The sequence below is a fragment of the Sus scrofa genome, chromosome 8 (assembly GCF_054392235.1).
Source record: "Sus scrofa isolate SSC_HxYL_T2T_F1_AM1 chromosome 8, Sscrofa_HxYL_maternal_Yorkshire_Landrace_v2.0, whole genome shotgun sequence".
Classification (NCBI taxonomy): Eukaryota; Metazoa; Chordata; class Mammalia; order Artiodactyla; family Suidae; genus Sus; species Sus scrofa.
In genome coordinates this window covers 38,836,947-38,853,205 of record NC_139390.1, presented here as the reverse complement: position 1 = coordinate 38,853,205, position 16,259 = coordinate 38,836,947, and the positions used below count along the sequence as shown (strand labels likewise).

The 16,259-nt window shown below is 45.1% G+C and overlaps 1 protein-coding gene across 3 annotated transcripts in view; it reads right to left on the bottom strand.

Moving 5' to 3' along the window:
- CWH43 (cell wall biogenesis 43 C-terminal homolog) overlaps positions 1-16,259 on the bottom strand; it is a 74,570-nt gene that overhangs the window by 22,158 nt on the left and 36,153 nt on the right. For 2 of the 3 annotated variants that reach the window (XM_003128968.6, XM_084972022.1), the window contains exons 10-12: positions 12,315-12,420; positions 10,002-10,137; positions 6,974-7,123 (exon numbers count right to left, since the gene is read on the bottom strand). In XM_003128968.6, the coding sequence (XP_003129016.4) occupies positions 6,974-7,123; positions 10,002-10,137; positions 12,315-12,420 (392 nt within the window). The remainder of the gene's footprint in view (positions 1-6,973; positions 7,124-10,001; positions 10,138-12,314; positions 12,421-16,259) is intronic. The other variant, XR_014812422.1, reaches the window with a different exon arrangement.

Below are 16,259 nucleotides of genomic sequence, written 5' to 3'. Positions count from 1 at the left end.
TGACATCAACATCATGAATATTTTCTCAGGGCAGTCTCCCACAGCAATAGAAATTAGAGCAAAAATAAACCCATGGGACCTCATCACACTGAAAAGCTTTTGCACAGCAAAGGAAACCAAAAAGAAAACAAAAAGACAACTTTCAGAATGGGAGAAAATAGTTTCAAATGATGCAACTGACAAGGGCTTAATCTCTAGAATATATAAGCAACTTATACAACTCAACAGCAAAAAAACCAATCAATCAATGGAAAATTGGGCAAAAGACCTGAATAGACATTTCTCCAAAGAAGATATACAGATGGCCAACAAACACATGAAAAAATGCTCCACATCGCTGATTATAAGAGAAATGCAAATCAAAACTACCATGAGATACCACCTCACACCAGTCAGAATGGCCATCATTAATAAATCCACAAATAACAAGTGCTGGAGGGGCTGTGGAGAAAAGGGAACCCTCCTGCACTGTTGGTGGGAATGTCAACTGGTACAGCCACTATGGAGAACAGTTTGGAGATACCTTAGAAATCTATACATAGAACTTCCATATGACCCTGCAATCCCACTCTTGGGCATCTATCCAGACAAAACTCTACTTAAAAGAGACACATGCACCCGCATGTTCATTGCAGCCCTATTCACAATAGCCAGGACATGGAAACAACCCAAATGTCCATCGACAGATGATTGGATTCGGAAGATGTGGTGGTATATATACACAATGGAATACTACTCAGCCATAAAAAAGGATGACATAATGCCATTTGCAGCAACATGGATGGAACTAGAGAATCTCATCCTGAGTGAAATGAGCCAGAAAGACAAAGACAAATACCATATGATATCACTTATAACTGGAATCTAATATCCAGCACAAATGAACATCTCCTCAGAAAAGAAAATCATGGACTTGGAGAAGAGACTTGTGGTTGCCTGATGGGAGGGGGAGGGAGTGGGAGGGATCGGGAGCTTGGGCTTATCAGACACAACCTAGAATAGATTTACAAGGAGATCCTGCTGAATAGCATTGAGAACTATGTCTAGATACTCATATTGCAACAGAAAAAAGGGTGGGGGAAAAACTGTAATTGTAATGTATACATGTAAGGATAACCTGACCCCCTTGCTGTACAGTGGGAAAATAAAAAAAAAAAGAATAAGATATTATATCAATAATCTGAGACCAGGTTATTAGTATTATAGCTAAAGACTATCAAAAAAAAAAGTGGGGTGGGGGAGTTCCAGTCCTGGTGCAGTGGAAATGAATCCGACTAGGAACAATGAGGTTGTGGATTCGATCCCTCGCCTCGCTCAGTGGGTTAAGGATCTGGCCTTGCCGTGAGCTGTGGTGTAGGTCGCAGTCATGGCTCAGATCTGGTGTTGCTGTGGCTGTGGTGTAGGCCAGCAGCTGTAGCTCCAAATTGGCCCCTAGCCTGGGAACCTCCAGGTGCGGCCCTAAAAAAGCAAAAAAAAAAAAAAAAAAAAAAAAATTAAATTTTTAAAAAGCAAGTTAACACTGGTAGGGGGAAGAATCCTAATATTTGCAGAACACACCAGGTTTATTAACCTACCTAGCTCGCTCCCTCAACTGAAGACTTTCTAAAGGCCTCCCTGGCTCTTCTGGTCAAATACTGGGTAAGAGCATTGCTTTTATTACGCTAAGCGCTAAAAGTGTGTTACTGAGACAACCAGGCAAGTACATCAAGCCTCTGGGGTTTGCAGACAGTCTGTTAGGTAAAAACAGGGACATCATATTTGGCATGACTCAGGAGGAAAACTGAAACCACTCTAGGTGTTTCAGATAAAGTGAATTTAATACAGGGAACTGGCTACTAGGTGATAGGAAGCCAAACAGGGGTCAGTGAAGTGACCAGAGCTTAGTCACGGTGAGAAACCACTGCCACCTCTAAGGCCATGTGGGCGACAGGCGGGGGTGCTAGTCCCAGAGTCCCGGCCAGCCCTAACGGATGGGAAATGGTGCTGAGGAGGAGGACACTCAGAAGCTTTGGATCCATCCAAGGAGGAGTTGGGGCTGCAGAAGAGACTCAGCCGCTGCCAGAGACAAGGGAAAAAGCAGAGAGAATGACAGCTACCCTGTCTCCTCCCGCGCCCAGCCCTCCAGCCTTGCACTCGTGCCTTCCATTGGCTGAACCTACTCAGAAGCTGGAAGGCAACAGGCTCTAGGACAGTGGTTTTCTGCCATCTGTAGCCAGAAGGCAGATGAACCTGGAATGGATCCAAGAGCAGACAGGCAGCAGACCAACCCAGGTGTTTACAAAGCAAGATCACTAATCAATGCCTGTTTAATGACAAAAGGACCTAGAGGGAGATCACCAAGGTCTAAGAAGATGGAGAAACTTCATTGAGGTAGGACCAGAACACAGAATAAGCTTATCCATTCTTACGTGTGGACCACCGAGCTCTATTAAAAGAGGTCTCAAGAGGCGTTTCCATCGTGGCACAGCGGAAAGGAATCCAACTAGGAACCACGAGGTTGCGGGTTCGATCCCTGGCCTCGCTCAGTGGGTGAAGGATCCTGTATTGCCGCGGCTCGGATCCTGCGTTGCTCTGGCTGTGGCGTAGGCTGGCAGCTACAGCTCTGATTTGACCCCTAGCCTGGGAACCTCCATATGCCACGGGTGCAGCCCTAAAAAGACGAAAAGACAAAAAAAAAAAAAAAAAAGTCTCAAGAAAGAGATGAATGATGGAGTTCCCATCATGGCTCAGCGGAAACGAATCCGACTCATAACTATGAGGTTGCGGGTTCAATCTCTGGCCTCACTCAGTGGATTAAAGATCCTGTGTTGCTGTGGCTGTGGTCTAGGCTGGTAGCCGTAGCTCCAATTCAACTCCTAGCCTGGGAACACCCATATGCTGCGGGAGTGGACCCAAAAAGCAAAAAAAAAAAAGAGAGAGAGAGAGAGATGAGTGAAAAGAATGACCCTTTGCTAAACATCTTTGCCCAGATCCACTCCTGGCTTTTCTCTATGCCTTGGGAGGCTGACCCCTGCAGATTTCATCTCTGGGGCTCCTTTGTCTGCTATTTTCCAGTGACATTTGGCCAACTGGAGATACCAGCGGGAGACGAACAGGTAGGAAGAGAGAGAGACGCTGAGGCATTTCTTCCCCAGCAGCTGCATTCCTCGTGCCTGCTGGCCCCTCTTCCTGGTGCCAGGTCTCACGGGGCACTGGGAGCACTGTTTCCTCTGCCTGTCCCCTCAGCCCTAAGGATGGTAGTGGTCCCCACATCACGAGTATGCGAGTGCATGAGCCTCTCTTACGTGTGCCTTTGACCCTTCCAACACCGTGGTAAGTAGCCCCTTCACTGGGTCCGCAGAGATACACATGGCTGGGATTCAAATCCAGTCTAGAGAATTCCAGCATCACTGCACCACAGACAGTTTTCCTTGAACTACGTTTTAGCAATGTATTATTGGAAGATAGTCTATGAATTTGGCTTTACAGTTTTCTCAGGAGAAGTGATAATAATAAAAATAAAATGTATATGGATATAAAGAAAGGAGGAGGAGGGAGTGGGAGAGAGGGGGAAAGAGAGAGATTGAATACACGTTTCACGTTTCCTTATCTGTTAATATTTGATTAGCCCAATGGCCTTACGTGTGGGCTGGAAAAAATAATTCTATCTGATTTTCAAAGACAAGGGAACTGGAGCTGAGTTTATCTTACAACAGAACCAAAACTATAACCCCAGACTACAGGTTCTGTATTCCTTCTCCTTTGTACATTCATGAGTGTTATAAGAAAAAAAAAAAATGGTGATTAACCGGTGGCTCGGTTAACTACCTAAACAATATCAATTTTTGTTATGGTGTATACCTAAGTAACTTCTAAGGAATGATGCTATTCTCGATTTACTGCTTCTAAAGAGATATGTGCATAGCCAGGAATTTAAAAAATCCTGGTGCATCAGGGAATATCGTGCATGAACAGTCTGTAATTCATTCCTGATACAGTTTTGTGTTTCTGTGCCCTAATCATTAGAAAATGAAATCTCTACATATTTAATCCCAGGAAGAATTTTTTATCTAGTATGCTAGAAAGCAAGGGCCCATGGAAATATGTAATGATGGCTTTGCAAATTATTCAAAGCATAAGCTTTCTCATGTCACTGGTTGGGAGGCAAGAGAGCTCAAGGACAGGGCTTCAAAGGAGTCAGACAAGAGCGAAGGGAAAGGACTTCAGCTTGCATTGGGCCTGGGACTTGACAGGTACTTGATTCATGTGTGATGAATGATTTTTAAGCTGCCAATGTATCTCATGGGTGGAGGGTGTCTGATTTGGTTTAATGATAATGGCCAGTATTAATTGAGCAATTACTCCTGTCACATACTTGGCATGAGATAATATATCTTATTTAATTCCCCCAAGAAGCCTATGAAACAAGTAGAAGAATTGCTGCTGATCTCCAGATGAGAAAACTGAGGCTCAAGGTAAATAATTCAGTGAACCCTATGCCTTGAATTAAGATCTAAACCTAATTCATGATTTCAGATTCCAGATTCTAGAGTTTCATGCTCTTCACCATTAAACTATACTGCTTCCTTCCCTGGAGTCACACCTCCTCAATAAGTGTCAGCTATTATCACTACTGCTGCTGTTGTCATCATTATTATTAAGTAAGAGAGCAAGTAAATGATATGTTGTTAGAGAGCTTTAAATATGTGGTTAACAGAAAGTTAGAAAAGGAGGCGTTCCCGTCATGGCTCAATGGTTAACGAATCTGACTAAGAACCATGAGGTTGCTGGTTCGATCCCTGGCCTTGCTCAGTGGGTTAAGGATCCAGCATTGCCATGAGCTGTGGTATAGGTCACAGACTTGGCTCGAATCTCACGTTGCTGTGGCTGTGGTGTAAGCCGGCAGCTACAGCTCCAATTTGACCCCTAGCCTGGGAACCTCCATATGCCGAGGGTGCGGCACTAAAAAGCAAAATAAGTAAATAAATAAATATCTAAAAAAAGAAGAAGAAAATGTAACCCTTCCCTCCTCTTTCCTAAGCAATTCGAGGGCTGACTCACTCTTCTCCTCCCTCTCATCTCTCCTCTCTAGACTTTCAGGGAGAGGGGAGAAAGTTAAAGGGAGCAGGGGCAGAAAAGCCAAGAAAAAACAGGATGGAATATATTCCACTGCTTCTTAGGTTGAGACCTTGCAAGCTTTGAACACAAAAGTGCCTACTTTTAAAAAAGACAAACCCCATTCAAGTGCAATTTAAGCTCAGTGGACTGATTTCTGAACACAGGGTAGCAGACACATTGGGATCCTTATCCACTAGGCCACCAGGGAACTCCCCAAATGCCATATTCTATAGTGCTAAGCACTTTACGTGTGTGTTTTCAGTTATCATTAGCAACTGCTTAGCACGGTAGAGTTTAAATTATATACTTTTAACTTTGCTTTTACAACACATTGTTGGCATTATTTGTGATCTATACAGTAATGTCACTGGTTGTGAATGTTATTAATTTTTTAAATTTTTTTACCTTTTGTCTTTTTAGGGCAGCACTGAGGCATGTGGAGGTTCCCAGGCTAGGGGTCGAATTGGAGCTGTAGCTGCCAGCCTACACCACAGCCACAGCAATGCCAAATCTGAGCCACATCTGTGACCTACATCACAGCTCACAGCAATGCTGGATCGTCAACCCACTGAGCGAGGCCAGGGATGGAGCCCAAGTCCTCATGGATACAAGTCGGGTTCATTAACCACTAAGCCACGATGGGAACTCCGTGAATGTTATTCTTTGGGAATAAAACTCATTCCCCATTCCCCATGTCCTTGTAAGGGAACTTTCTTAGAAAATCATCTCTGGCCTCTCTTTCTCACCCCTTCCTTCCTGTGAGGATTTTTCTAATTAAGTTTGGAAGAATGAAGTGGGCAGGCTTGTCTCAAACTCTTCCTCCCTCTTCTCCCTGGAACCTGCCAGACTGCATATAAGGTGTTTTCTCATGTTATCCTCTGCCCTATCAGGGCAGACTCTGCCTCTGCCAGGCAGGTCTGCTGCTTTGGGGGAGCCAGGGTCATGTATTGTTGGACGATGGATTAGCAGGTGCATGTGGACACACTTAAGCCGTGTTGTCCAAATAAGTTTATTAGAATCAAGACATATTTTGAGCTCCCTGCCAAATTCCTCTGCCTACCTCTCAGTTGACTGTGAAAACGTGAAGGTTAAGGGAATGCCACTTATTACCCTCAAATCCCAATAGCACTTCCCATGGGAGTAGTCCTGAAGGACAAGGACGCTCAGCTTTCTGCAGTCTGCATTATCACAGGGTTCCAAGCTCTTGCGAGCTCGGAGTTGGGTCTACCTAACTCCCGGCTGTGTCACCCTGGTTGGACAAGCCATCTAACCTCTCATTCTCCTTTCTTTATCTGTAAGATGGCGCTGCAACAGTATTAATGTCATGCACAATGAAGATTAAAGATTAAGTACTGCGCTTAGCACAGCATCGGCTCAGTAACTGCCAGCTCAGACCTCATCACGGCTGCCTTGTACCAACCGCTAAGGACTGCCTGCATCGCCAGTGTTTCTATTCCTCATTTTCAAAACCAGGAACACCGGGGAAAATACTTTGGGAGAAAAAAGAAGAAAGTACAAAAGATCAGTGCATGGAAATCAAAGCAATGTGTTAAGAGTATTTCCTGGGGAGTTCCGGTTGTGGCGCAGTGGTTAACGAATCCGACTAGGAACCATGAGGTGGCAGGTTCAATCCCTGGCCTTGCTCAGTAGATTAAGGATCCGACATTGCCATGAGCTGTGGTGTAGGTCGCAGATGTGGCTCGGATCCCGAGTTGCTGTGGCTCTGGTGTAGGCTGGCGGCTACAGCTCTGATTGGACCCCTAGCCTGGGAACCTCCATATGCTGTGGGAGCAGCCCTAGAAAAGGCAAAAAGACCAAAAAAAAAAAAAATATTTCCTGGCATTTGGGTACTATGAGAGAGACCAAAGAAACTCACTCGTCATTCCCAAAATGGGTCACGACAAAGTCCACCAGTCTGTTGGAAATGGTGACAGTCAGCGTGATGGCTGGTGCAATCTCGCCCTCTGGTGACGGAAGAAGGTGATGCTCTGATTTCACAATCGGGTATCTTGACAAAACCATAATTCTATATTGGAATGGAAAGAAATGCGTGCATCATTATCATCCCCCCATATCATACAGACAGAGCTAAGAATATGCATTCAGGAGGGATGAGGCACACTTAAAGCATCCTGCTGGGGTCCCTGAGAGCAATACCCTACTGGAGACGTATGTGGCAGTCAGCTGGACAATTCACTGCATCTGGGCTATTCGTCATGTCTTGCTGTGTCACTAAGCACAACGCTATCAACGCTGTCTAATAAGTGCCATGGAAACATGAAAAAGGTAGAACTTCTACAAGCTCCATCTTATTTTATTTTGTTTTTTTATTTTTTTATTTTTTAGGGCTATATGGAAGCTCCCAGGCTAGGGGTCGAATCAGAACTGTAGCTGCTTGCCCTTCATCAGAGCCACGGCAATGCCAGATCCTACACCACAGCTCACAGAAACGCTGGATCTTTAACCCACTGAGCAAGGCCTGGGATCGAACCCACATCCTCGTGGATATTAGTTGGGTTCATCACCTGCTGAGCCACAATGGGAACTCCATTTTAGTGGCACTGTTACTCTGGCAACATAGCTGCCTGAACAATTCTAATATTAATCAACATATCTGGGAATGTACAAATCTTGCCAGCCAGGACACGATTTACAAAATTAGAAATTACAAATGGTCCAGTAAAGGCAGGAAAACATGTTGTACCTCACTCTAAGTCAAGGAACTACAAATGGAAAAGGTGATGAGAGCTCAGACCTAAGCCAGCCCCACCTCCCTGGTTGCATGCACTCTGCCTCTGACCCCCCTGAGGTTCCTCTGACAGAACCACCTCCAAAGTGATGATCCCTGAAGGTACATGTCCAGCCTGTACGGTCCCACTCGGCCTCCAGGCCACAGACGACTGCTTACTGGATGTTGCTGGGCTGTTCAGGGGCATCTCCAAATTAGTACAAGCCTGCTGCTGGCCTGGTCATTCCTGTACCAGTAAATGGCATTGTCCCCTTTCAGGGACTCAGGTAAAAAACCAAGATGTTGGAGTTCCCATCGTGGCCCAGCAGAAACGAATCGGACTAGGATCCATGAGGATGCAAGTTCGATCCCTGGCCTTGCTCAGTGGGTTAAGGATCCAGCGTTGCTGCAGTGTAGGTTGCAGACACAGCTCAGATCCTGAGTTGCTGTAGCTCTGGCGTAGGTCAGAGGCCACAGCTCCGATTCGACCCCTAACCTGGGAACCTCCAGATGCCGCAGGTATGGCCCTAAAAAGACAAAAAACAAAAACAAAACCACAAAACCGAGATGTTGCCCTCATCACTTGAAGGCCCCTGACCTCTAAATCATTGGTGAGTCCTGTCAGTTCTGCTCTAACAGTTCCCAAGTTTGCTCCTTCTCTCCATCTCCACGGCTCCCACTGTCATTTCTCACCTGTGCTAGTGCCTTTACCTCATTACCTGTCTCCCAGCTCCCAGTCTTGCCCCCAAAAATCTGTTCTTCTAGGAACAACCAGAACAATCTTTCAGAAAGGTGCATCAGATCAGACTGCTCCTTTGTTTAAAATCCTCCAAAAGGAGTTCCCGTTGTGGCTCAGTGGGTTAAGAACTGGACCTAGTGTCCATGAGGATGCAGATTTGATCCTTGGCCTTGCTCAGTGGGTTAAGGATCCGGCATGGCCGTGAGCTGCGGTGTAGGTTGCAGATGCATCTCAGATCCCGAGTTGCTGTGGCTGTGGTATAGGCTATTACACCCCTAGCCTGGGAACTTCCATATGCCACAGGTGCAGCCCTAAAAAGACAAAAAAAATCCTCCAACGGTTTCCCATGAAAACTAAAGTAAATTGAGAGTTCCCTGGTGGCTCAGCAGGTTAAAGATCTAGCATTGTCACTGCAGAGGCTTGGGTTGCTGCTGTCGCTCAGGTTCAATCCCTGCTCCAGGTACAGCCAATAAATAAATAAAAAACTGCATAAATAAAATCTCTTTTAAAAAGTAAAATTGGAGTTCTCGTTGTGGCTCAGCAGTTAGTGAACCCAACTAGTATCCATAAGAATGCGAATTCCATCCCTGGCCTCACCTGGTGGGTTGGGAATCCGGCGTTGCCGTGAGCTGTGATGTAGATAATAGGTGGGGCTCAGATCCTGCGTTGCCGTGGCTGTGGTATAGGCCAGCAGTCATAGCTCCGATTCGACTCCCCTAGCCTGGGAACTTTCATGTGCTGTGAGTGCGGCCCTAAAAAGACAAAAGAAAAAAAAAAGTAAAATCGAATTAAATCAGTTCTAAGTATGGCTTAAGGGGCCCTTGAGATCAGGGCCAGGTGGCCCTGAGATCAAGCTCAGGTGGCCACCCTCGACCACATGTCTCACTGGTCCCCCCACAGTCCCTGCTCTCAGGCACACCAAGCTTGACCCTGCCTCAGGTCGTTACCCTGGCTCCTCCCTGGCTGGTCCTGCATCCTCCTCATCATGACGACACAGCAGAGAGACCTTCCTGACCATACCACCTACAGCAGCATCCACCACCGCCCTGCCCATCAGGCCACTCCTTTTCTACCCTAGCACTTGCCACTCTCTCAAATGATTTTATTTATTTCTATGCATACATGATTATTTTCTGTCTCTTCACCTAGAATAGAACCTCCAGAGCAGACACGTTTAGTACTGTAACCTCAGCTATCCTATACTGAATGGCTGATAATAGTGAAGAATTAAAAATATCCAGCAACAGGGAAACCATTAAAACAATGATGGAACCTACATATCTTCAGCACCTCCTCAACGCCGCCACTCCCAAGAAGCATCACTGGGATGTATTCATTCATTGGATTAAGGTATAACAATATCAAGTTTCTACTCTGAGCCTATGCTGCCTAGTCTTTCAGGGATATTTTCAGGATTAATTCCCAAAGGACACTCACCCCCAAGTGTGGTCCCTTGCGCTTGGGCCAAAGTCAGTATAAAAACCCAACTTCTCTCCTAACCACATAGTCAAGTCATTGTTCCCAATATAGGGCTTAGACGCATCGCTCTCCAAAATGGTTATGAAATCTGCACCTGTTCAGGAGTTAAAAAAAAAAAAAAAAGTGGACGTGGTGATTAACCACGGCAATGCACAAACAATGAGCAAAGCTTGATTCTTTAACCCTTTGCCTTTACTCATAAATCAAAAACCAAAGTAATTCCTAATGAGTTACTAAAATGAACTAGTTCAAAGTTCTCCTGAGGTGCAGTGGGTTAAGGATGTGGCATTGTCACTGCAGGAGCTTGGGCCGCTGCTATGGTGTAGGTTCCATCCCTGACCCTGGAACTTTATATGCTGTGGTCACGGCCAATAAATAAATAAATAAATAAAGTGAACTGTTTCAAATCTGAGTTATAAAGAAATTTTACCATATTTAGAATGTGATTAAAACATGGGACACCTTGAGGCATGCAGGAAAGGATAAAAGCGGTTTTTTGTTTGTTTGTTTGTTTTTTTGTCTTTTTGCCATTTCTTGAGCCGCTCCTACGGCATATAGAGGTTCCCAGGCTAGGGGTCCAATCGGAGCTGCAGCCACCGGCCTACGCCAGAGCCACAGCAACGCAGAATCCGAGCTGCGTCTGCAACCTACACTACAGCTCTCGGCAATGCCAGATCCTTAACCTACTGAGCAAGGCCAGGGATCAAACCCGCAACCTCATGGTTCCTAGTCGGATTCGTTAACCATCGTGCCACGACGGGAACTTCAAAAGCGTAACATTTTTGCTTTTGCTTCCTTTCTTTCTTTTTTTTTTTTTTTCTTTTTTGGGCCATATCTATGGCACATGGAAGTTCCCAGGCTAGGGGTCAAGTCGGAGCTACAGCTGCCAACCTACACCAGAGCCACAGTCAACGCCAGATCCAAGCCAAGTCTGCAACCTACACCACAGCTCACTGAAATGCTGGATTCTTAACCCACTGATCGATTTCAGGGATCAAACCCTCATCCTTATGGATACTAGTCGGGCTCCTTTCCACTGAGCCACAATGGGAACTCCCAGAACTTTTCTAAATTTTCAAATATTAACATCTTTCCCAAATTTTCAAATAAGTGTAATGCCTTATTTGAATGCCTTATGTTGCTTAATGCCACAAACATCCAATTTTTAATGTTCAGAAGCCACAAAGTAGTGTACGACAGTGTTTTATTCCTAGGCGAACACCTCCATGGTGTTGGCACAGAAGTACATTTATTCAGATACCTTGCCCCAGAGGCCTGTAATCAGGACTAAAGGACTAAAGACCAAAGACGTTTCCTAATGGCATTAGAATCGGACTCTTGGCTATTTCTTAGGAGATATGCTTATCATCAGTAATAACTAGAACCGTTCATCCCTCTAAGTACCTTGCTCCATGCAGCATGCAGCTGATCTAAAAAACCAAACACCCACATATTTTAAAGGATGCTTCATACGAAGATGAGCACACCAGGGCATGGAATCAAATAAAATTGGTCCCCAGGCTCTTAAAAGCAATTTGCTGTGTAAATGAGCATCACTCCAACCCAGTCTGCCTTTTAACCTGACAGTGTTCTGGTCCCCAACGGTGGGTTCCCAAGTGATAGGAACCACCAGAAGGAGCATCTCCAAGAGCAAAAGCATGACAAGAATCCCCTGCAGAGACCCAGTATGAGACTTTGTTTCCAATCAACTGAATGAATTGCTCTCAGGTAAAACACAGATGTGGTTACAGAAGCTTAATCCTCCTCCAGCTGCCCTGGAGAGTCAGCCTTTTGAAGAGATTAGTTTACGACCCACAAACCCCCCCCCCTTTTTTTTCTTTTTTAGCTGCCCTGTGACATATGGAGTTCCCAGGCCAGGGATCAGATCTGAGCCACGGTTGCATCCTAAGCCACAGCTGCAGCAGCACTGGATCCTTAACCCACTGCACAGGGCCAGGGATCAAACCCGTGTCCTGGTACTCCTAAGATAACACCGATCCTGTTGCACCACGGGGGATCTCCCTTACTCCTATTACTGATGATTTTGTTCAAAATAAAAGTTAACAATAGCAGTTGCTCAAAACCTGGAACTAGGAATTCCCTGTGGGCTCCGTGGGATAAGGATCTGGCATTGTCACTGCTGTGGCTCAGGTCGCTGCTGTTCTATCCCTGGCCTGGAAACCTCTGTATGCCACAGGCTCGGCCAAAAACAAACAAACAAACAAACAAACAAACAAACAAAACCCTGGAATTAATTCCAGTAAGACTTACCTGTTTGATTGAGCAGTTGAGCTGATCTTTCTAGATTAGACCATCCGTCATTGTCGAAGCCAAATCTGAAAGGCCAGATGGCGGCAGAGACCTCTGTGGCTGGTGCCTGAAGAATTGTTTTAATGATAATTTAGGATGATTGAACAAGAGCAGTTCAGTGACCCACTTCTCTCTACCTCTCTCTGCCAAAATTCAGCGAAGGAATTTTTTAGGCATTTGTCCATACTCAACACATAATAATAAAGAAGTATTTGCTAACTGGCAATATCACAATAAATCTGCAAATTTCTAGCTTAGGCTTGGGAGTTAGGAGAAGTGTTTGGAAAGTATTTATTTATTTATTTATTTATTTTTGTCTTTTTGCTATTTCTTGGGCTGCTCCCATGGCATATGGAGGTTCCCAGGCTAGGGGTTGAATCGGAGCTGTGGCCACCAGCCTATGCCAGAGCCACAGCAACGCCAGATCCAAGCCGCGTCTGCAACCTACACCACAGCTCACGGCAATGCCGGATCCTTAACCCACTGAGCAAGGCCAGGGATCGAACCCGCAACCTCATGGTTCCTAGTCAGATTCGTTAACCACTGCGCCACGACGGGAACTCCTGGAAAGTAAGTATTTAAAATAAGCATTGTTTGTAATAGCAAAAAAAAATTTAGAAGCAACCTGGCTATTGTTTCAATAGGAAAATGAATTTTTAAAATGACCATACATATAATGGAATACTATACAGCCCTAATAAATGAGTTAGGGCTACATATTTCCATATGGTTGAATCCCACCAAGATGACTTTAAATAAAAATTAAGTTGCAAAATATATATATCAGATGTTATTAACAGAAAGTTAAAACGTGAAAAAAAACAATATCGTCGAGGTACATGTCATGTGTAGTAACAACACCCAAAAATGCATGAAAATGATCAATAGCGTGTGCAGGGTAGGAGTTACTCTTGTGTCAGAGAAGAATGAGATCACGGAGGGATACACAGTCCTTGAGCATATTTGTAGAGTGGTCTCTCACTTCTAAGTTATATAGGGTGTTACTTTCCACCACACTGGCGAGGCCAAGGTTCAAGAGCCCAGAACCCTCCAAAAGTTCCTCTTGAGTCCATGGGCCCAGTTAGAGAAGACAGTGCCCAGCCCTAACCCTCCATTTCAAACTAGTACCAATGGGTCAACAACAGGGATCCTGCGAAAGAGTATGGCTAGATTAGAACAACTCCAACTCCAACTGGAAAAAACAGCTCCAAGTGGACCATACACGTTGAGGTTGAGAGAGAGGTAAGCACCACCTCTTGGCATAAGAGGGCTACCACTTAACCGAAACAGCTCCACATGCAACAGCAGTGAGCTGGACATCTTATCTCTACAAGAAAGATCACTCCCTTTAGTGAAATACCTTGCAAAGAGAAGGCAACCATCAACACAGACTTCAAGAGACATGATTATATTCATCAAGTGGTACCCTCTCGCGGATGTACACACCTATGATTCACTCTGGCTCTCATCCCTCCAAAATCTGTTATTCCCTCATTATTCCCATGTCATAAAGGCCACCACCATCCATCAGTTGCTCAAGCCCCAAACAGAAGTCATCCTTGATTCCTTCCTTCTCCTCGCCTACTAACATATAATTCATCAGCAAATCCTATCATTTCTACTCTCAAAATATATTCTTTTTTTTTTTTGTCTTTTTGCCATTTTCTTGGGCCATTTCCACGGCATATAGAGGTTCCCAGACTAGGGGTCGAATAGGAGCTGCAGCGCCGGCCTACGCCAGAGCCACAGCAACTCGGGATCCGAGCCGAGTCTGCGACCTACACCACAGCTCACGGCAACACCAGATCCTTAACCCACTGAGAAAGGCCAGGGATCAAACCCGTAACCTCATGGTTCCTAGTCGGATTCGTTAACCACTGCACCATGATGGGAACTCCTCGAAATATATTCTAAGTCTATCAACTCCTCTCCAAATCCAGGGCCATGGCACCTACCCAAAGGTGTCTCTCTCCTGGACAAGTGAAAAGGCCTCAGGACCCATCTCCCTGCTCCCACTCTACAATCCACTCTTCATGGTGCAGCCAAATTGATGTGTATCATGTATCTTTATGCTCCTGTTTGAAATATTCTGTTGGCTTTCATTGAAAAAAAAAAATCAAATCGGAACTCACTTCTGTGCTCCGTAGGCCCCAAATGAGGGGAGCCCCCAGTCTCCCCATCCTCATCATCCCCCACTCTTCCTCTGCTCACTAGGCTTCAGCCACACTGTTCACCTTGTGCTCCTCAAACACACCCAGCCTGTACCCTTTCCATTCTGCCTGAGTCCTTTACTCGTACCTTTCAGAATGACTGGCTCTCTCTCTGCTTTCAGTTTTCAATGCAAATGTCACATCCTCAGAGCAGACTTCTCCAACCACCCAGAGCCAGTTATGCTCTACTCCACACTCTTATTTGCTTCAGAGTAGCCTGATCTATAGTGATATCCTTGGGAGTTCCCGCTATGGTGCAGTGGGTTAAGAATCCAACTGCAGCGGCTCTGGTTGTTGCATAGGCTCAGGTTCGATCCCTGGATGGGCACAGTGGGCTAAAGCATCTGGCATTGCTGCCGCTGCAGTGTAGGTCATAGCTCGGATTCCATTTCTGGCCCAGGAACCTCCATATGCCATGGGTGTGGCCATAAAAAATAATAATCAGGAGTTCCCGTCGTGGCACAGTGGTTAACAAATCCAACTAGGAACCATGAGGTTGAGGGTTCTATCCCTGGCCGTGCTCAGTGGGTTAAGGATCCAGCGTTGCTGTGAGCTGTGGTGTAGATCGCAAATGCAGCTCAGATCTGGGGTTGCTGTGGCTCTGGGGTAGGCCGGCGGCTACAGCTCTGATTAGACCCCTAGCCTGGGAACCTCCATATGCCACAGGAGCGGCCCTAGAAAAGGCAAGAAAAAAAAAAAAGACCAAAAAAAATCATCATCATCATAAAAAAGTGATATTCTTTATTTACTTGTTCTTCTGAGTATTAGCTTTCTTTCCTGCTAGAATGTAAACTCCCTGAGGACAGGGATCTTCTCCAACTTGTTTACCTCTGTATCCCTGACGCCAGGCACACAAAAGACAGTCAATAAGTATTAATTGAATGACATTCATTTATCACATGAAGGAATGAATGAATGAACAAATAAACAAAATAATAGGTATTAAATCTAAATGAAACGACTCCTTTTTAAAAGAATCCCTGGCGGATATTAGGGATCTTCTTCTGACTGACATCTGGTTGCAATAATAACTAATAATAAGACGGCAAAGGAAAGAGACTATGTAATGAATTAGTTACTTTTTAAGAAATAGTTACTGAGTTCTGGATATGTGCCAAGTATTCTGTGCGGTGCTGGAAGTACAGAGGGAAACAAGACAAGCCTGGGCTCCATCCTCATTAGAGCTGTTTAATTAATAGGAAAAAAGGGCCTAGTAATGCAGACTGCTAAAACTCAGAATTCACCACCAAAGTCTGTTGTAGCCAAACTGTAATTCTGACTGCATTATGAAACATATCAAACTTTTTATCACGGCAGATGGAAAGCACAACATTGCAATGACTTACTCTTGCTTTCGCCTACCTACCTAGAAGCGAAAGGGACAATAAGACATTTTAAACTGCAATTGAGGAGTCCCTGTTGTGGCTCAGTGGGTTAAGAACCCAACTAGTATCCACGAGGATGAGGGTTTGATCCCTGGCCCTGCTCAGTGGTTTAAGGATCCAGCATCACTGTGAACTGCGGTATAGGTTGCAGATGTGGCTCGGATCTGGCATTGCTGTGGCTGTGGTGTAGCCCAGCAGCTGTACTTCTCATTTGACCTCTAGCCTGGGAACTTCCATATGCCAAAGATTTGGCCATAAAAATAAAATTAAAAAAAAAAAAAACTGCAGACAAGATGGGAAAGGAAGAGATA